This window comes from Centruroides sculpturatus, unplaced genomic scaffold, assembly GCF_000671375.1.
Source record: "Centruroides sculpturatus isolate CEXI.00-Female unplaced genomic scaffold, Cexi_2.0 scaffold1288, whole genome shotgun sequence".
In the NCBI taxonomy this organism is placed as follows: domain Eukaryota; kingdom Metazoa; phylum Arthropoda; class Arachnida; order Scorpiones; family Buthidae; genus Centruroides; species Centruroides sculpturatus.
In genome coordinates, this window is record NW_019385439.1 from 208,416 (window position 1) to 231,333 (window position 22,918).

Here is a 22,918-nt window from a genome sequence, read left to right on the forward strand (position 1 = left end):
AAAAATATGATATCATTAAACAATACCGAATACTATCAAGCACTAGAAACCTGCAGAAAACTAATTTAACTTTCAAAAACAGATAATTCAATTGTACATTTCCAATACATGTTATATTTAATAAATTGATAAATGCATTTAATATCTTAAATATACTTTTATACAAATAAATAATAGCATTTTTAAGATCTTGCTGTATCTTTTGATTAAGATATTTTTAAAACAAAGGTTAAAATTTAATTTAATATAATAAATTTTATATAACAACAGAGGATGATGGTTGATGAAGCAGATATTGACCCAGTGGGCGGTGGTGGATCTCCAACTCGCGGCCAGAAAAGACCTGTAGATTCTCCTACTGGTTTTCCACGTTCCAAAAGAAAACCAGGACCTCTGCCACGTGAATTTAGACTTTGGAGGCCACACAGTCCTAGTCCGACTTCAAATATGAATTTGCAAAATTCTCTCTCTCCTCAACCGACATCAAATGGTCCCGAAGATATAGAATTATTATTTGAATCAAAAGGAAGAATGAATATACAATGTAAGTAGAGAGAATTTAACTTTTAGAATATTTCAACAAGATGATAAATTACAATTAAAAATTGCAATAAAAACTGTATTTAAAAATTATATATATAATATATATATATATATATGTATAAATTATATTAAAATCAACATTTAGCTCTTGACTTGTGACTATTTGAATGTGCAATGGAACATATTGAAAAGTTGGTTAGATTCCAATCAGTCATGCTAATTGAACAGAATACTAATTAAATGTTAAATGAAATACTGTAATAGATAAAATAAACACTTGTATACACTTACATAACAGTAATTCATATATATACAGTATATATATAGTTTATCTATTTTGATTAAAACTCATTTTAATCTTTTATTCCCAAAAAATAAATGCAAAACAAATTTTCTGTAGAGCTATTTGGTCAGGATTGTCATTCAAATTTCAATTTTATAATAAGATGAATGTGAACTGATAGTAAATTAAATAAATGAAAATTAATGATAAAAATAAAATAAATTTCACATGAAGATTCCAATACTCCCTCAGTATGATTTTTTATTCCTTTGACTATGTGGTTGTTTCTGTGAATCTGTGTTAATAAAACATCATGATTGATTGAGATGTTAAACATTAGTTTGAAGTGTAATATCCCCAAACAGCATCATTATATTAGATTATGATAGTTACATATGTATACTGATTATAATATATATATATTTACATATATATATATACAGTATGCATCAGTATATATTTACATATATATATACTGATGTAAAGCTGCACATAAACATACACGTATATGCTTATGTGCAGCTTTATAAACCATATCCCATTATTTTCAATATCTTTTTTTTTTTTTTTTTTTTGTTCAACTTGCAACAGATCTCTGAAAGGAACTGTCATAAGTCAGGGACTGACTACTTGTAATTTAGTTATAAATAAATTTGTCAAATTATTCATTATTACTAGTAAATTTACAAATAATTCAATGCTTTTTCTCTCCTATTTAGCAAACCAAACTAATGAAGGAAATGATTCCCCGTGGGATATTCATAATTCATCAAATAGAATATTACTCAATCATGTAAATTCAAGACCTACTTCCAATCACATAGATGGGTGGAATATAAATAATGATGTTACAAGTTTAGATTCTGACGATTTAGAACAAAATGAAAATTTCTTTAGAGACTGGTCCATGAGAGCTGAAATTGTTCGTATTAGAGCTGAAATATTTAAAGAAATTAGAAGGCCTGGAAGAAGTAAGTATTAATTTTTTTAAAAAGTTCTTTAATTCTAATAATTAAATTTTTATCATTATAATAACATATAATAGATTTGTATTACTGTTCTGCTCTTTTTATGGTTATTTTTACGTACACATGCACTGTAGGCTCTCAATAGCTCAAAGTGGAAGGAATGGGAAAAGTTTTCAAGTTAACGAAATTTCAAATTATGGAAATTACCATTTTAATGAGATGATAAATATCATTCAATAACAATATAGTTAGACTTAAAATTAATTATATTTTATTATTTTTTATATACATGTATATACAAAATAATATAAATGAATAGACATTGGCAGTCTTAGTGAAAAATGTCTGTTATATGAGTTTGTCATTGACGATTCATTTCTTCTTGCTCAACAATTTTTTTCAATACAATTGACAGCCTCAAAAATATCTTTGGTGAATGGTGTAGTTTCTAGAAAGCCTCTTAATAACTCCAGAGCTTTTCTGCCATTCCTACATTATGATATTTGTCTCTTTTTTGTCACTCGATGCTGTAATGAGAATATTCCAGTCTTCTTCAATATATTACGTGGATTCTAATGGAAATTTTGACTTATTTGAAGCATCAACAAATTGTTTATCCCATCTCAATAGTAGCAGACTTTCCATACTGACTTATTCTAAATTTTTGTGTAAAACAATTTCAATAGTGTTTTATGAAACTTCTAAGCTTTTGAGAACTTTTATTAATTATTGACATTGCATCTAACAGATTCATTCTAATTGTGCATGATTCATCTTTGATAACATGCAACATCTTCCATACAATAAGTTCTCTATATTGTAATTTAAAGTTTTGAATGATTTCCTGATATAAAGATTGCAATCTAAATATTGTATTCAGTGGTAAAAATTAAACTGCTAAACTATCTTTCAGAACTTTTTGACATTTGAACCTTTTTTGACCAAAAAGCAAGATATCTTTGTTTTCTTGTTTTACTAATACAGTAATAAATAAATCTGCTGAGCTATTATTGTTAATCCACACACCATTTTCATAGAAAAAATCTGCTTACACTGAGCAAACTTGCAACAACCTAAACTGTTATATAGGACAGTGGTTCTCAAAGTAAGGTCTGTACACCGCTGACAGTTTCGAGTGTGTGCCAGGTAGATAATTGAACTTCTTTCTATTTAGAGACCACTAAGAATTTCTGTTATCTGTAATAAGAGTGTATATACTTATCCCACAAATGTGGGCTGATAAATTTAACTGTGCTCTGTGATTGGCTTATAAATTTACGTCCTGTGTTATGTATAAAAATTTAAGTTAAATGTTATATTATGTTTATACTTATCAAGTGCAAAAATAAGATATATAAACAGTATAAAGTAACACAAACAGAAGTGTAAAGATAGATAGAAAATTAAAATGAGTTAGTATAAGTATAATATGGACTAGCAATTTTCTGGTATCATCAATGGCTGTTGAGGAAAGGAATGCAACAGTAGTTATACCATTGATGATAAACTGCTGCAATTTGAAATAGTGGCCATCAAATTTGACTAAAATATATTTAATAATTGTTAAAATGTCTGCCCATTCATCAGGTTGGAACACACAGCAGCCTACTACTAGTTGACACAAGGACAACCGGAACATGTAACACAATAGACAAAATGTTTGGTACCAGCTAAGCTAATAGAGCTGTTATCCTTACAAGAGAAAAACTAAGGGGAAGACATTTTAAAGTTATTGGAAATGTTCATTTTATTTTAGTAAAGTGAGTTTTTGCTGAATTTTAGTGGTTACTATTTCATTATGGAGACTTTAAAAAATTTCTTATATTATTATAAATAAAGTTCATTACATTGTCAGACTTCAAGGCATTATAGCAAAAAAGTATCTGAAGTGAATAAATAAGAGAAAGAGCAAAGAAAAGTCCATAATAAGGTATTCACAGATGGTTTAAGACTACATAAAAGTTACCAATGGCAATACAACATAATTCACTATTGCCAATCATCCCAAGAAACAAGCCCTAACAAAATGTGATTCTTATTTACTACTGGCAAAGGTCAGAAGAGAGATGTTAAATGAACCACATCTGCACAGAAAAAGGACAGTCATTCCAGTGGGAACCAACTCTTGTTACACTCAGAAAAGATAGGAAGAATTCAGTTGGTTTGCACATGTTCAAAGTGCAGAGGCAATAGATGATAGGGAGATGATGTCTATTGAATAGGAAATTGGAAATCTAGACTCACAGATTAGGAACAGAAAAGAAATAACAGGAGACAGAGCAAACTCGTCATCCACACCAATCATAATGTTGGTAGCACTCAGGGCTGTGGAGTCGGAGTCGGGGAAAAACATGTTGACTCCGGCATTTCAAATTTAATTTAGTTTTTTATTTAAATGAAAGAAAATTCATTTTATATTTAATAATTTTTAAAAATGTTTTTGTATTTTGTTATAATTCATTTATTTTATATACATAATGCAACAATTTAATTTATTAAATATGTAATTTTCTTTGTAGTATTTACGTTTAGTAGTTAAATTGTTTTGACTTAATTGAATTTGAATATTTTTGAATCATTCTTTATTATCCCTGCTCTAAATGAGTACTCTATTTTTCTGAATGAGCGAGACTAATTGATCAGAGTATATATTTTTCTTTTCTGAACAAGGAGCTGAAATGGCTAGATTGCACACTTTTTAGTTGGACAAACTTTTCTGGAAGGGTGAAATTGAAGTGCAAATGCTGTAGAATAAAGATATGCAGATGTTGAATTTTATCATCCCCCTTTCTTCTCTTATTAAATATTTGTTAAAAATTAATTTTTTTATACAAATAAATATTAATGTAAGTTAAATATTAAAAATACTAACTATAAAAGTATTTGGGTAAATGCACGGGGCTCCTTTCAGAGTTCAGAGTAGGGTATCTCCTTATGAGTGTCTCTGCCCTCTATAAAATGACTTGGTTTTTAATTCTGCCAGAGTCAGAGTCGGCCTACTAAAATTACCAGGAGTCGGAGTCGGGTGTTTTTTTTACTGACTCCGCAACCCTGGTAGCACTGCTGTCTGGCTGAGGTGAAATAAGTGGGAAGAGGTGTCCAAAGCAGACAACATAGCTGAAAATGCAACAGGAAAGCAGGAAGAGTAGAAAATGTGCAAGCATTCCCTCGGACTCCTTGCATGCCAAGACAAGAACTCTGCATCCTGCAATAGAGACAGTAACAGGGTTGATGACAGCCTAGCTAAAATTTCATTAGAGGGGAAGAGAAAGAACAAATAAAAATAAAAAAAAAAAGATAAAAGATAGAAGGGACAGAAAATGAGAAAGAAAGAAAGAATGCATCTGAATTTAAGATGTGCTTTTTCTCATTTTTTGTATTTATGACTTGATCTTGTATGGCCATCACAAATCCTTCCCTCTCTCCAGAGGCATTCCTGAGTCAGCCAGCTAAATTGACATTGGCAAATTTCATAGTTTGTTTGTCAGTGTGATTGTTAGGATGGCTATCTAGTGTGGAGTTTCTTTCAACCCAAAACTTATTTCGTGATGATGTATTATATTCAGGTCAATATTTTAATGATGCATTGTTTTTATCTGAAGGAGACTTACCCTCACAAAGTTTCTACTTGTTTGTAATGACTATTTATTATATCTTAAGGCCTTGTTCTCTCTATTTAGAAGGAAGTCGGCTTTTCTATGGATGATCTTATGACAGTGTTTGTTAATGAAATATAATGTTATTCATGTTTTACTTTGGAGTTGTTCTAGTTCTGTGTGTATCTAATGTATAACTAATGTACAACCCTCCTTACGATGAATTTCATTCATCAATAAATACTTAAAAATAATTGAACAGATGTTTATTTCTGTAATGAAAAATAATTTATTATAAAGATAAGTAATCATACAAACATATCAGAAGCTCAGATTTTGGGAAAATGTGTGTTGCTATTAAAATATATAATTTATAATCTGCAGAGCCTTTGCAACACGTTTCTTTGAACGTTATCGAATGTGTTAAGATTCTGTAATCGCCATGGAATAGCATCACCTTTTTGCTTTATAAAAGTTGCAAGGTATTAAGGCATGGAAGATGATAAACTTGTGCAGCAACTGCATTGGAATTTTTTCCCATTCTTTGCTTAAATATATAGACAATTGTTCTAACATGCAAGGAGAATATTGACTCATCTTTATTTTCAAACATTGCCATACATTTTCTATTGGAGGCAGGCCCAAGCTTTCTACTGGCCAGGCGAGTACACATATATGATTAGACTGCAGCCAGACTTTGGTTTTTGTAGTATTGTGTGGATGATGATGTCGTGCCAGAAAATACAGGCTCGTCTTTGGAATTGTTTACGTTTTGATTTGCGTAGATGTTGCTGAAGGATTAGAATATAGGATTCAGTATTCCTTTTGCAGTACATTAATTACTACAAAAAAAAACTGGACGTACTACTATAATTAACTCAAAATCACACCCAAATCGTTTGGTCATTTGTATTTTAATCACATTACATATTGCACATGCAAGTGTTGAATATATAAATTGGTTAATAACTTATTTAACATAAAATTAAAAATAAACACTGGTGATTTTGGTAGTTTCATTAATTATATTTGATATTATTTTTCGACTACACTCAAAAACTTTGGTAATCTTTAATTATGTCGGTCATAAAACACTATTGTAATAATGAATTCTTTCTGTCTAGATTTCGAAAAGTTGTTCCAGAGGTTACAAACATTTCAAGGGAACATGGCCACGAGAATATTTATGGTGAGAGAAGTGATACAAGAAGCGGGACGTTTTAAACGGAAAACGCTTATAAAACTCCTGGAAGATTATGAACAGAAACTGTTACAGGGAGAGAACGAAGAAGTGTTACACGTTCCAGTGTCGAATGTCCCCAGGTAGTCGAAAGGGAACGAGACGAAATCTCGGACTTCCATTTGCAGTACTTCCTACCACGCCAATTGCCGGATCGAACGATTATCACAAAGGTTTGGAGAAACGACACTGTGATACCAACCAGTATTTGTTTGGAAACAAGTACGATAAGAAGAATTGTTTTTTGTTAACCGAACATATCTTCGTCATCGTTTGTACCCATTGCGACGGGTGGACCAACATTCTTAGGATGAATCTTTGCAATACGGTTTGCAGTCGACGTCGCCCGATCCTCTCGTTCGGAACGGAGCGGAAAGAATCAGAATATCGGAACTCTGACATTCGAATGTATATAGGTTTCATTTGGACATCATCGACTTCAGAATTTTATCTCATTTCATTTCATAAGGTGCTCAGAAGTTTTAATGAATGATCATATCGGAGTCAATAAAAATGTACAGAAAAATATTTAAATGTTTAAATTTGGTTTCAAAGTGCAATTCATATACAGTATTGTATGTGCGATGCATCAGGACACTGTTTCGTGCCAAGACAAACCAATATACAGAATCTTTTACATTTATCGAGACATTTATGTAAAACAGAGCAATATTTTATTGTCCATCTTTCCAGCGAAACAATTTTATAGCTTCCAAACTGAATCGAAGGTAAAAAAAAAAGCACCGCTGATGAATGTGCTGATGTTACATACCGTCATTGTAAATATGAGTACAGATGTTTTTCGATAGAACAACTAGAAATAAATTTTGTTAAATATATTCTTGTTAATACTGTTTCCTTTATCGCCATTAGTAAATGTATAAAATATTTCGGAAAATATCCGTACACGACGTATAATTAATTATGCTAAGGTCTTCTGATCTGTGGCTCGTCTGTTAATATAAACAACTTAGGCATGCCTGTCACTGGCATTTTGCTTTCTTGGACTCATCTTGGAGGAGCAGAAGGTAGAAAGGACATTGTGCTGAAGTGCTCGTAAGTAATGAATTTACTTGTATGAAATTTATTTATTTATTTTTTTTTTACTTTGCCCACTACGTTTTATCATGAAGGATGCATTTTGTAGTGGAACAAAATAATTTTTTTTGTACATCACTCAATTCAGATATGGAAAAGCCAAATTTTTTTTTCAGCAGTAATAATTTACGTCATTGTTTGTAATAATTGAAACTCAAAATAGAAGAACTGCATATTTATTATATACTTAGGCATCTTAGGGCAGAACCGATAAATTCCTCCAACTACCCGAAGGTGGCATCACGTGATGCCCATGCCTCAGAAACCAAAACAAAGCAGCCGTGCGGCAAATTATAGCTGCAAAATGGCCAATCAAAATTCAAAACTGGCCAGTTTTCTGGTGCAGTATATCTTTTTTAAGCTCTTTTTGCTCTGTTAGCACTAGGAGAGCCTTTTTTAGCAAGTCCATTATGGGTTCAGCCAAGCCCACAATGAAGCAAGCAGGTGGTGAGGGAGGGGGCTCGACAAATCCAGATCAGCCATTCCCTGAAAAAATTCTCAGTATTCCTTCAATCTGGGTCCACCAGAGAAAATTTATAATTTAATTTACCCATTAAAAATGGAAATCATAAAAATTAAAGTATTTGGGACAAAAATAGGCTAAATCTATAATTGATTGTAGATTTAGCCTATTATTATTTATTAGGTATTTTGATTAATAAATAAAATAAACAAGTTACGATTGCGTAACCACAAAATGAAATATATTTTCATTTCTCATCAATAAGTGAAACACTAGAACAGTTGCAATTACACTTTCTTCTTTTTCATTTTAATTCTTCCAGACGGAATTACACGTTTCAATTTGGCCGCCTGCAATTTAACTTCTGCTCCCATTTCCATCCGGGGACGGTCTAGGATCCGAACAGAAATGTTCTTGGGCAATTCGTAAACTGGAAAAGTCAATTTGTCTCTTTCGGTCTCTAAAGATAGGAAATTCGGGCAATGGATTTCGCGACTTGCCGCCATTGGGGAAGAATATGGATGTTCACTTTCTTTCGGGACTTTCTGCAAACCATGCTCGTCTCGATCCTGGTCCTTGTCTTCGATTTCAACAACAGAATATTCGGTTGAATTCACCTGGAACGGGTCCAAAGGACTGGGAATGCTAGCTGCTTTCTCACAAATAATCTTCCACAGATTATGAAAAATGGACGTGGATTGTTCTGCAGGCCGCTGAAAATAAAAATAAATAAATAAATAAGAAGCAATGATAAAAGTAGAGTCGTTTTATGCTTACGCCATTGCAGAAAGAGGAGGTGTTAAAATTAAACCAATAGGAAGAATAGTAATGATTTCGTAAGCAAACACGAGACAACAGCGTCTTAATTATGGCCGTCAGCTTACCCGGAGAGTGAATCTCAATCACTTAGTCATAATTTGGGTACTAATAAATCCAATATCCCTAACTTTGATCTATTTTCATTTTGTCAATGGTTTATCACTGGCTTAATCAAAAATAGAAAAAGAAACTTCAGTTGATTTTCTCAACAGTCGTGTTATTTTGGTACCGACACGTGTATTTAATATGTTGTGCTGAGTGTAGCAAGGAAAAAACTTATGATGTCATACCGCAGCTTTGTGAGATTTGGGAAATTTTTTTTGGTAGAATTTAGCAAAAAGTCAAATTTAAAAAATTTTTTCTTCATTTCATCCATCTCCCATGGAATTAAACAACAAGAGACGATCAAATGTTATTTTAATGATCAACAAACATCTAGGGAAACTTGTGTTAGTAGGAGTTTTCAAAGCAACCATACCCCTTTCAACCTAAGAAAGTATTGGGGAGTAATCATAACTAACTGTCGATAGATGGGAATGTCGTCATTTAAACAATTACACAGTGAGAATCTATCAACAAAGAAAAGAAATAATAAATCGTCTGCCCATATTAGTCTAATTCTCACTGCCCTAGCCGACACATCTGGAGTGTCATCACTGCAAAACCTAAGGTCACCTGATCAAATTCCTACACCTGATGGGGATATAACGACCACACACCCGATCTTTGGTGGCAATCATCCACCCAAAAGTCTTCTCCACATCATAACCTATCACTCAGATCGTCTCCTTGTTCCCCGGATATTTGACATACCCAACTACTAGACCAACTGTAAAGAGGTACGATTGTTAATCACACTCTCTGTTTGTTAGTTTGTTAGTAGTTAGAAACGCAGACTTTATCCCTAGAACCTCACGATCAGGAAAAAGTTGTCTGTATATCAATTGTACCTAGACATATGTAATCATTTCTTTTTATATTAAATTTGTTGAGTTATAACAATGGTTGATCTATGTAGTGTATCGTCGGCACTTTATCTACGACCTCGCTAACCCTCCCACTCTTACTAACTAAAAGATACGCATTTAGCAGCAGATTCAATTAACGTAAGAATGTCATCCACTGACACCATGAGCTATCTTCACATGACCAATGTTGGAGAAAAGAGTTAAGCCTTACACCTCAACCCCTGGCTTCTTACAGTTTTATCTTTTCCTTGGTTCATCTTTACTAAATATAATAGATTCTTGTAGAATGAACTGCAACAGATGATAAAATGTTTCAAGATCAATCTCTGTTTGATAGCAATTTGCTATATTAGAAATGGGCAAGAACCACTTTTCCCGAATTCAAATATTAACCAGATCTCAAGTACTCCAAATACTTATTTGATTAAGTACAGATGAGTACAGTAATACCCTGAACTTACGCGATAGGTGGGACCGAGCAATAACCTCGTAAGTCGGGGTATAATTTCTCAATGTGTGTAAAATCCAAGTCGGATGTATGTAAGCTAATAAATGTTCTCGTTAATCTGATCTCGTCTTTTGATTCGTTCATTGTTACAAGAAATCACCACATATCTACAGAGGCTCGAGAGACTAACAAACACAGAAATAAATAACACAAAATAAATTGTAGCTATGTGTCAATTCCGCGTGACACATCCAAACATGTAAGTTGAACAATAGTGTGGAGGGAATGAGTAATCAAGAGTTGCGTAGTGCTCAAACAAAAGACGAATCGACGAGATTTGAAAATCGCGTAACTCCGGGTTCGCGTAAGTCGAGGTATCACTGTATATGCAAATCATTCTGATAATATACTGTAAACCAGCAGATGAGCCCAGCGTTGCTTGGACAAAAGGTAACTATAGCAAAGATTATTAGATTATAGACGATCTTACTCGTTTTCACAGAGTGAAAGAATTTGTGCCCCCTCTTCCGAGATTAATTAGAGAAGTTTTAGATATCTGCTTACCACACTGGGATGATGATAAATAAGACTCACTGCAACCACTAAGTGATAAATAATAAATGTTTTCGTAACTCTTTCTGGGTTCTTCTTCAGGTTTAATAACTTTGAAAAATAAGCTGGATCTTCTAGAATCATTTAAAAAATATAAATTCAAACATAAAATTGAACATTAAGACGAAGAGTTTGAATAAAACGAACTTATGCACATGTGCTCCCCATGTCAACTTTATATATGACGGAACACTAAATATTGTTGAGAATTTTTAGAAGGGTCTAAAAATATGTTCGATTTCTCGCATAAATACAAAAAAGGGATCTAAAATAGTACAGTAGAATTTCAACTTTCAATTCCTAACCATTTGGGCTCTGCACTTATTATTATTATCATTATAATATAATTGAGATGGGTTGATAATGATAAGATAAGCATATATATCAGCTTTGTGTTAGTGGAAGTGTAGTGACCAAGATGGACAGATACGCCAATGTTTCCAACTTTGATCATGGTTGTGCTGTTGATGCTGTGATGATGGGGCATCCATATCCACTCTCCAAGTAGTAGCAATTCTAGGATTTTCAAAGGCAACACTATCAAGGAAGTGCACTTGGTGCACTTCCTTGGTGTCAGTGCACCAAGGAAGGATGTATCAATGATTGGTAAACTAGCCTCAAGCTATTAATGACTATGGTGGGCATGGACTTTCCAGGATTGGGCAAAACAAACTATGGATAATGGCAGACTTTAATCTGGGACTGCCCATCACACTGTTTGTGTACAAAGAGTGCGGTGCGCATTACCTAAACTTGGCTATGGTACATGTCACCCTACTGGGGTTCCACTGTCGACTGCACATCATTTCTCGTTACTGTTGCCGAATAGAATAGAGTTGTATGATTTGATGAATTGCATTCCCAGTTTCGTTGAGCAGATAGATGGCTGTAGGTATGGTGTTGATAGCACAGATCCATTTTGTCAGGTTGGCACTTTTCGAGGAGATGGTGGTCTATAATGCTAAAGGAATCCTTCTCCTGGGACACATTAGGTCCTTTAATGCATCAACCGAGATCATTAACCACTGCACGCTACCAGATTTTGCTTGCTGACTATCTGCAACTGTTCGTTGCCTACATGTGTCCTGATGGAGACGGTATGTTTCAACAGGATTAAGCAGTAATCTTTACAGAAGCTTCGGAGTTGGAACACCGTGCACGCATAGATGCGTGCAACTTTTGTGAGGGGTATGCCGATGCTGTAAATTTTGCAATAATTGGCATTTCGGTGAATACCTCCTCCTCCCTTTGGTTGGTCGGCAATAAAAAGATTAAAGACAAATGAATTTTAAATGGAAGCTTATTCAAAATTCTCAACAATATTTGATATTTCTGCAACATACCAAAGCACATGCCGTGACAAACGAGTCTGTCACGGTGTGTGCCTTGGGTGTGTTGTGAAAATATCAAATATTGTTGAGAATTTTAGGGTTAGGATCTATATCAAACTCTACATACCGTATGGTATTTTTCATATCCTTAAAAACTTAATCGGATCCGCTTTTCTTCAATATTTCCTCGATCAATGACTGTTTCTATCTTTGTACGCAACTTTCTAATGCTAAAAATTCAATCAATTTGGTGATGTATTGTGAAGCTGTATAAGTAATCAACAGATACATTTGCAGGGTTAGAAAGAACATCCTTTTTTTGAACCACGATAATGTAAGATCACACTGAAATAGCAAAGATGTTTAGAAGTCTGATGTTACAGGTTATTTGCAACCTATTTACAGTCAGATCTGGAACCATTAGACATCTCTTAATTTTGGGTTAGGCCTGTTCATGTTGTCACTGGATGGCTTTGGTTTAGTTTAACAGGAAGATCGTTGAGATCTTCCGATTGTCTAGGATTTCTAACACCAGTTAGGATAGTAGTGGTTTGTGTCCTAACTCATGATTATACCAATTTATTGTTAAATAGGAGGACTATAGCTAAACGTCGAGTGGGGAGGTGCGATGAGTCCATCAATACGGTGATTGTACTCCGAAGTAAGGCCACACGAGACCCGTTTAACAAAACAACAAATTTAATATAAAATTAAATGATTACAAGCTTGAATAGGTTCTAGGGATAAAGGTGTTCCGATATACTTACAAACTAACAGTCTGAGAGAGAGTTTACATAAAATCGATTAATCATTCTACCTCTTTATCATCGTTCAGTAGTCGGGTGGCTAATGTCCGGGGGATGGGGAGACGATCTGGATGATAAGTCACAATGTAAAGGATACTTCTTGGTGAACGATTGCTCTGAAGATCGGGTGCATGACTGTTATATCCCCATCAGGTGTGGGAATTTGGTCAAGTGACCTTATGTTTTGTAGTGATGACACTCCAAATGTATCATCGCTTGGCCTGCTAGGATGGTGGGAATAAGACTAATCTGGGCAGATGGTTTACTATTTCTTTCAATTGTAGTTGTATTCTTATCGTGTAATTGTTTAAACATCGACGTTCCCATCTATCAGCAATTAGTTGTTAAAATTCTATCCCCAAAACTTTCCAGGCTGAAGAGGGGGCTTGAAGATCCCTAATAACAGATGGACATTGACCGTTAAACTAATTCTGTGAGAAACGGATGAAATAAAGAAAAGTTTCTTATACTTTGACTTTTTGCTAACATTCTACTGAAAAACAATTTCCTTAAACTCGCACTGGTTATATTATTCTATCTCTTAACAAACTAATTTTATAAAAAGGCCTTATTTATCAATCAACCATTATACAAATATATGCAAGTTTTCTCATATTATATAACAAATACTTAATATATCTTTGCAACTGATATACAGATTATTTAAATAAATGTATCAAAACACTTACCTTAATTCCAAGTGCCATTAATGAAGAAATATTCATTAATTTAGCCAATGCATTATTCAGTTCCTTCAGAGTAACTACGGGCACATTTCTTGTAGCACACAATGGTAATATGTGTTTCGTGAGGTGAGGAGGATTGGCACCACGAGCTATTGCGACGGCAGCCATCAAATCCTTTTCTAAAGCACGGGTTACGGCATTGATACCGAGTACGAGATCGTTTCTACAAATAGCAAGTAAAAAACAATTTAAGTATTTTGTCATTTACATTTTCTTCCTAAGCTTACAGATTAAGATAAATGTAACAAGGTCCATGCTCCCGAATTAGGCAGACAATTACATTCAATAAAACTGCCACAATTTTTACTGGCCATCAATGGTAAACACAAGATTGTTCCGAGTTTGGTTACTGCATCACAAATACAACTGTCACAGACAACACACCAACTCAGTCAAAGTGCTTCAATGGCAATTCAGTCACTGACCATCAAGGCTGAAAAGCCATAACAATGAATAAAGTTGGCAAAGAAAATGAATGAATTAATCACACATATCTATTATACTTTCATATAACTTGTCTATATGCAATCACAATAAATTCACACAAAAATATCCATATCTCACTGTTACAGAACAAGGATTTTTCATCAGAAAAGAACAATTACACAACAACACCCTTAGCCCACAAGAAACAGTCAAAGAACTTCTTAACATAGACGTACACAGAATGACACCTGTGGCCGTCGGCCATAATATTGTATATTTTGTATCTATTTTAGTTAGTCTTAGCCTTTTCTTTGTTCTTTTGTCTTCACTTTTTCTAGAATTTTCCTTTTCAGCTCTTTTTTCCCTTGGGTGGGATTACCGATTCCAAGAAATGAGTAACAGAACAAAAGAAGAACGCCCTGGGACCAAGAAAACAAGGGGAGAAGCAGTTTTGGGCTCGAATTCCAAAGAGTAAGGACGGAAAAGAGGTAGTGCTCCAGATCGAGTGTAAGACGATTGGAGACTATGAGGAGCCAAGGAGTCGATAGGAAGGAATTCCTATAAGAGAACTTTGAAGGAAGCTATTGAAAGAATTAAATGAAAGGTCTACAGGAAGAATGAGAAATAACATTCCAAGGAAAGCTCCAAAGTGGTGTCCCACCAAGATTACGAACTCAAGAGAATCCCGGGTATTTCCATCTTCCTCTACTCTCTTCTTCCTTCTTTAGTTGTAAGTAGTGCAAGTATTAGTTATAAGTTTCGCCCCACATATAGTTGTTGCACTCAATTAACCCGCTGTTTGTTAGATCAAATCTTAACATATGTGTACAGAAACCATTTGTAGTGTTGGGATCTAAAAGAAAAAAAGAACCTGTTCAAAGCGATAATAAATTACTTTGTATTAATTTGTACCATTCTGCTCGCGGGACCTTGTACTTGTCACAACAAACATCACACGCCTACCAATGAACATACAAAATTATAACCAATGAATTGTAAACACAAAATTAGAATAAATTTGAGAGTATTCTGATTAAGAAACACTCACTAAATATTGTAAATTGTACAAATAGGGGCAAAGCCAAAAGCACTTCATTCTAATAGATCCATTACATCTTCCACAAAAAATTACTTCAGAAGACTGATCTTATTTTTAAAAAATCCAGGATAAATGAAGAAAATGCCACATCATGCACAAAACTACTGAACGCATCATATTGGGTTGCAAACTTTTAACACAAACTGACCGATTTTGGTCACGTCAATGTAAGTAAGCAAAATAAATTCCCCTTTTTTACTCAACTCTTAAATTCTCTAATGTTTTCCAACAAATTTCCTGGTAATCTTTTACTATTTTAGTATCGTAAACCGGCAAAAAACAAAGTATTTTATCAGGTAAAAATAAATCATTTCACAAAATGTAACTCCCGATAAGGTGTCTTTGATATTTGAAATGCTATTCTGAACTAAAAACACACCTAAAAGACAGTAAACGAACGTACCTGTACTTCTTATTCAATTTGCCGTCTTCGTTTAATTCGGCATTTTTTAAAGTTTGTCTGGAAAACGGTTTTTTCTTCATTTTTAACATTGGATATTTTAATACGAGACTGAAAAAATAAACAATCAAACATTATATAATTTGTAAAATATTCCGTAAGACGCAACAAAGTGTTGTTATTCAAATCAAAATTAAAAATAGGTAATATAACCGTCCAAATTTCTACTTAAAAATATAAATTATCGATAAATGGAAATTGTCGTATACAATTAGACTCGAAGCACAGTTCGGGAATGGCGAGATTGAAAGACCTGTTAAATCCATGCTATTCTTTGTGTTTATTTATTGTTAACTTCTTGGTACTTTATAATTCCTTGAGTTTTGTGGTGTCATTTTATATATATTTCAAACACTATAAATATACAGTAAAATCTGTAAGAAATCTCCAAGACGAAACTCGTAAAAGAGAAAATTGAAGTTATCTCGGTATTACTGTCGGATTTTTCCTACAAAGTAAAATGTGGAAAATTCATACAAATGGAAATAAAAACACTGTTAAAAACAAGGAATGTCACATTAATGCATCGCAATTCCAGTCCTTTCTCTTTTTTTTTTTTTTCTTAGTATTATCGTTTTATTATTTATTACAGTAGAACACCGATTAGCCAAGGTAACGTGGACCGACGCTACCTCGGATAATTGAAAAGTAGGATAAAATGGATGGTCGCAGCTTACAGATATAAAAGATATTTATTATATATCACTTATAAGCCTTAAATTATAAAATTATTGTTCTTATATATATAATTAAATTTACCTTAATAAATTTAATTATATACGAGAACAATTATTTCATCATTTATTACACAGCCAATCCATATAATAGTTTTAAAAATAATAGCGTGTAGTATTGTCTTCGCATTTTAATATAAATGATGCGTCTCACATTGAAGTTAAATCATAAAAGGTAACATGAAATCATTTTGTCATACATGTTATCATTTTAAATTTTGTCTCGGATAATCAGGGTTATACTGTACTTATAATTAATACAAACTGCACAAACACTTTGCTCTTAATGCCAACGAAATAAAATATGTTAGATAAGCTAGAAAGCTTATCTAACATCACATATTCTGTAGTTATGTGACTATTTTCTCTTGACAATTGCAATGTCGTGGCTTGTGATGTCGCTTAACACGTAGTTACTAAAGAAACTAAGTGCATTTTATCAACTACTGCTCGCTAAAGTGTTTTGTTTACACAAGACAAAAATCAGCAACTATAACGCTTGCTTGCAAGCCTCTTGTGGCCACCTCTAGCCAAATAATTATAATAGTCTTTCGACTGGTTATCGCAGATGTAAAACTTTTTGACTCAAAATTTCAGCCTAGAGAACTCGTGATTAAAACAAGTGGCATAAATATTTCATTATGCATCTCTCTATCTCTCTTTAAATTGAGCACAAGTGTCTGACAATCGCTGCACGAGAAATCCAACATATTGGAACCGAGTCGTCGAAAGATATAATGTAGAATGACATCCAATCAACGACTACACGGCAAATGGTCAAATCTTCAGCAATTGTGTAAATTTAGTTCGACGTCACGCCTGATAAATTTGCCTCAATATCGACTAGTTTGTACTTAATCGTAGAAAAGAAAAACTGATAAAATTAAAATTAAAAAAGGATGCCGAGTATATTATATATGCGTTTTATTATTCGATCAAAATATATTTAATGTCGAAAGAGTGTTTTATCAATTATATTGACATTTTATGCCAGTTTTATATTTTTACCTCGTAATATAGGGTTAGCAACTAAGTGATTGCGGATTTTAAATACGAAGAAAAATTCAAAATTTTTGCTTAAAAATATAACTTTATTCAATTAGGTATTGTCCATTTTTGTCAGTGACCTCTTGCCATCTTTCAGGCAGTGCCATAATTCCATGTTCATAAAACTTCTGATTTTTGCCAGCAAAAAACTGAATTAAATGTGTTTTTACATCATGAGTGTCATTAAAAATTTTACCATTTAAGGAATTCTGCATGGAACGAAATAAATGGTAATCTGAAGGCGCAAGGTCAGGGCTATATGGTGGATGTGACAACACATCACAACCTAGCTCCGATAATTTTTGACGAGTGACCAAAGATGTGTGGGGCTTTGCACTATCATGCTGAAAAACAACACCCTTACGATTTGCCAATTCTGGCCGCTTTTCTTGAACTGCATCGCTTAGTTTGGCGAGTTGTTGAACATACACATTTGAATTAATCGTTTGGTTTCTTGGTAAAAGTTCAAAGTACAGAATTCCTTTATAATCCCACCAAACTGACAGCATAATCTTTTTTTGGTGAATCTCAGCTTTTGGTGTCATCTGGGCCAGTTCATCTCGCATCACCCATGATCTTTTCCGATTAATGTTGCTATAAACTATCCACTTTTTGTCACCAGTAATCAGTCGTTTCAGAAAGGGATCAATCTCGTTGCGTTAAATGAATTTCCTTAAGCTGATGAGGGACGCATAAATCCAGTTTCTTGACGTAGCCAAGCTGTTTTAATTTTTTTGAATGCATGTATGTGATACATTGAGCTTCTATGCAATCTCATGCGTTGTGCTATGACGATCTGAATCGATAATGGCCTTGATATGGGTCTCATCAACTTCAACTGGATGGCCAGATTGTTGAGCATTTTTCAGTGAAAAATCACCAGAACGAAATTTGGCAAACCAATTTTGACACTGCCTTTCTTTCAAGGCTTCATTCCCATATACGGCACATAACTTCTTGTGTGCTTGTGACACGTTCTTGCCTTTTCGGAAATAATACAAAAAAATTTGTCTGAAATGCACGTCTTGTTCTTCCATTTTTAAATTGGGATAAAAACGAAACTAAATAACTAATCGATACAATTTTTTTGCTAAATTAAAGGTGGAAGTCCAAACAACAAGAAAACAATATAGGTTAAATGCTTTGAACATGATGACAAAGCAAAAAAATGTGCTAAGGTCACCTATTGACAAAATCTGCAATCACTTAGTTGCCAACCGTATAAAATATATTTAAAATACAGATTCATGCGAAAATTTTATTTAGTTTTTAATCAAAAAATTCCATTCTTTCTAGGAAGAATCAAAATAAATAAAATTAAACTGATTTACCTTTCTAATTCTTTTATTATTACATCTTCATCTTCATTCTTGATACTGATACTGTTAAAATGATATTGATTTGCATTAATTTGTATAATCTTTCGACCAAATTTTGATTTGTATTTTAATAATGATCGTTTTATTTTTTAAAATAATTCTGTTAATGAAAATAAATTGTTATTTATAATGTTGTGTAACTATTAAAACAAATCCAGCAACAAGTTGTTTAACTTTCCTGGCAACATTTAAAACTGCATGTGGTACCATCTGTTATGACATTTTATTAAATTATTATAAAATAGCAAAAAGTTTAATTTTGAAGATAAGAATGAGTTTTATAAAAAATTGTAAATGCTAATGACGAGTAAAATCTTCATTAAGTCCGACCCCACTTGAGTTATGACACGTGACCACCCTCTTGACCTTTTGAAACCAAAATTTAATAGCACCGATGCCCCTTATACACAAGCTACCGTGACAAATTCCATTACTTAATCTTTACCCTATCCCGAGATATTAAATGAAATAGATGCCGACACATACACCCAGAGAATTTTTCCTTTCTTTTCGACTTTTCCGAGTTCAGGGGTTTCAAAACACGGAGATTTGCGAAAAAAATCAGACACGATTCCGATACTTTCCCTCGTTATGCATACATAACAGCCGGGAAAATAAAAATACGTTCTCCCATACTATTAATTATTAAAATTAGCGGAGTTATAGTTATAGTTTAGGCGATCGTTTGGTGATGTTTTTATATACATATTGGGCTTTACAATGTTTGTTATAGCCATATTTTCTTCCTTGAAACCAGTAGAATTCAATGAGAAATAACAACGATATTTCTAAAACTTGACAATAATCAGAACAATCGGAAACACCTTGTGTGATCCTACACAGAAATCAGTCAAAATGATAATGGTTTATTAAATTTCTTGGATTGTATTTTACCGAACAACTGAAGTATTTTAAAACTAAATATAAGTGGCTTATTATTGCTAGTGATGAAAATGTAAGTTGTCTGTAGTGTTCGAAAGTAGAATCGTTAAAGATTGAAAGTGCTACCTACATCCATACATTTTTTTCTATTGGTATGACTAATGAAAATTCCTTAAATTAAACTCGATGCTATTTTTATTATTAATTTCTGCCGAAGCTAAGCAACTTTTGCATGTATTTATGCTAAATATTTAATGGTAAATGACTTTTATAAACTCTTTTTCTCCCCTTATATATGGCTTAAATAAAAGTGTGCATTCTAATTATCCTTTTTTAAATGAGAATACCATAAAAACATTTTGGGGTCGCGTGCCAAATGTGCAGTATGGCTTAAATACACTAGATCAGTGGTTCCCAAGGTGTGCGCCATGGCATCCTAGGGAGCCACGGCTTTCTCACAAGGGCGCCACAAAATATTATAAAATTTTCATAATTTCACTTCCACTTAATGTCAAAGTAAAATTTTGAAATTTAATGTGATAAGATGCGATATCTAGCAGACCTGGTGCAATTCATTAACTCGGTAATAAAGATGGCACGTAGAATCATAAAATGTAAAAAGCTTCATACCATCGCAGAAAAATTCATTCTATTGACTGCTGTAGATATGGTGAACATTATGATTGGTGGGTCGGCAAAAGTGCCTTTGTCCAATAACACCATCAGTCACAGAATACAGCACATAGCAAAGGACCTCCAATGTTCAGTTAACTGAAAAAATAAAAGGGAAGGAATTTGGGTTGCAGCTGGATGAGGGCACAGATAATAATAATGATGCTCACTTGATTTTCTATGAACAGTTTATACAGAAGGCTTTCTATTTTGTAAAAGTATTGCTGCTGATACTAAGGCTCACGACTTGTTTGAGATCCTTGATATTTTTATATATGATAATAATTTGGAGAAGACCAAATGCATTGGTATCTGTACTAATGGTACTCATTTTATGTTCGGGTTTATGCAGGATTGCAGTGCATTTTTTTAAGCAAAGACACTGATGCACTGTAAACCCATTGCATTATTCACAGGGAAACACTGTCATCAAAATATCTGAGTCCTACATTGAACCAGGCCTTAGAATATGTAGTAAATGTAGTAAACTTTATAAAACCTCAGCTATTGAAGGCAAGATTTTTCACAAAACTATGTGAGGATATGGGATCTGAGCACATGTCTTTATTGTACTACAGCACTTTGAGAAAGTACAAAACATTACCACGAGAGAGCGATACCTCTCGTGGTAATGTTTGCCTTGTCTTGTATGTTTGAACTGCGACAGAAAATTTATATTTTTTCTTAAAGAGGAAGACCACAAGTATGCCGAAAATTTTGTAAATGAAGATTTTTTGGTAAAACTAGCATACTTATGTGATACTTTTTGAAAAGCTGGATGATCTAATATCTTCCTGCAGGGAAGCAGCATGCAAAATTTAAAATCGATTGAGAAATTTCAGCTTTTGTAAATAAATTAAAACTATGGAAAAGAAAAATAAATGAAGACAGAGGAAAAGAAATGTTTCCCTTTGTTGCAACAGTTTTTGACCTCCAACGGAGTTGATTTTTGAAGAATATTTATCACAGCTTATCACCTGGTTTAAGAAATATTTTCGAAATGATAATATTGATAAATTTGCATGGATTTACGATCCATTTAATGCCAGTGCTCCATTTGAATTTCTGCAGCAGACGAAGAGAACCTTATTGAGTTTTCTTGTGACAATACATTGAAAACAAAATTTAGCAGCATGGAATTAACTGAATTTTGGATATCGGCAAAAGATGAATAGCCCTTCTGAGTGGTAAAGCTCAGAGAATCTTAATTCTATTTGCGACTTCTTATTTGTGCGAAGCCAAGTTTGTCGCTGTGATAAACACTAAGCATTACAAGAAAATCAATGTGGAGAAGAGAATGAAGTTGGCTGTGTCCAGTTTGATTCCCAGATTTGAGAAAATGTGTGATGATCAACAAGCTCATCTATCCTACTAATTATAATTAATTGAATTTGTTCAATTACATTTTTTTGTTATGTTAAATATGTGTTTTATTTATTTTTTACTTAACGTTCTAACTCTTTAATTTAAAAAAATATTAGCTATTTCGCTATTTCACAAATTGTACTCGTTAGAATTTGACATAAGGCCGGGAAAATCTGGATTTAGCAAGAACGCCGAGAGACAAAAGTTTGGAAACCACTACAATTAGATACTTTTTCCTAAATACTCTATGCTAAAATGGGGTGCATCTGATATGTTGTAAAATACAGTAATTGATATTTAAAATTAAATAGACACATGAAAACGAAGCAGAAAGTAATGTAAAAACAAAAACATACAATATTCTTTTTTAAAGTTAATAGAAATAAACTAGGACATTCCACAACTTTTTATATCATGATATTGAATAGAACTGAGGTAGAGTTGAAAGAGATCCTTACGCTCGCTCGTCGCGGATTGGCGATCCTCGTAATTGCCTCCACAGACAGACGATCCTCGCACTCGCCGCTACGGGGGAGGCGATTCAAAAACAAAGTAATTTATACCAATTGCTTTGTTCTTGGATCATCAATTACTTATTAGGAGAGTGCAATGCTGTTCTTTTTTGCCCCCTAAATTCTGTTACGTGCACTGAATCACATCAGGTAGCATGGACATTGGACTCCTATTTTTTATTACATTTTTGGATCCCTCATCACAATTAATGGGAAATGTGTTTGTTGTTCAATAATATAAATGAAATACAGTAGAACCTCGATTATCCGGACTAATTGGGGATGAAGGTAGTCCGGATAAGGAAAAATCCGGATAATCGAAACAAATACTTTAATTTGTCTTTTAATGATAATACAACACGTTTTCTTTTCGATGACATATCGGTAATATTAAAAGTAAATACTGTATTTAAATCGTGAT

The 22,918-nt window shown here is 33.3% G+C and overlaps 2 protein-coding genes across 5 annotated transcripts in view; one reads left to right on the top strand and one right to left on the bottom strand.

Annotated features, from left to right (window-relative positions):
• Positions 1–7,469, top strand: part of LOC111639005 (integrator complex subunit 6-like) — a 67,941-nt gene extending 60,472 nt beyond the window's left edge. For both annotated transcript variants that reach the window (XM_023384780.1, XM_023384779.1), the window contains 3 exons: positions 271–544; positions 1,546–1,797; positions 6,515–7,469. In XM_023384780.1, coding sequence (XP_023240548.1) covers positions 271–544; positions 1,546–1,797; positions 6,515–6,717 — 729 coding nt within the window. In that variant the 3' untranslated portion in view covers positions 6,718–7,469. The remainder of the gene's footprint in view (positions 1–270; positions 545–1,545; positions 1,798–6,514) is intronic.
• Positions 7,470–8,415: 946 nt separating this feature from the next.
• Positions 8,416–22,918, bottom strand: part of LOC111639006 (ribonuclease P protein subunit p38-like) — a 17,568-nt gene continuing 3,065 nt past the window's right edge. The window contains exons 1-5 of one of the 3 annotated variants that reach the window (XM_023384783.1): positions 22,444–22,702; positions 19,019–19,069; positions 15,850–15,957; positions 13,865–14,084; positions 8,416–8,904 (exon numbers count right to left, since the gene is read on the bottom strand). In XM_023384783.1, coding sequence (XP_023240551.1) covers positions 8,479–8,904; positions 13,865–14,084; positions 15,850–15,938 — 735 coding nt within the window. In that variant the 5' untranslated portion in view covers positions 15,939–15,957; positions 19,019–19,069; positions 22,444–22,702 and the 3' untranslated portion in view covers positions 8,416–8,478. Of the gene's footprint in view, positions 8,905–13,864; positions 14,085–15,849; positions 15,958–19,018; positions 19,070–20,578; positions 21,744–22,443; positions 22,703–22,918 lie in introns of those variants that run through there. The other 2 variants (XM_023384784.1, XM_023384781.1) reach the window with 2 other exon arrangements.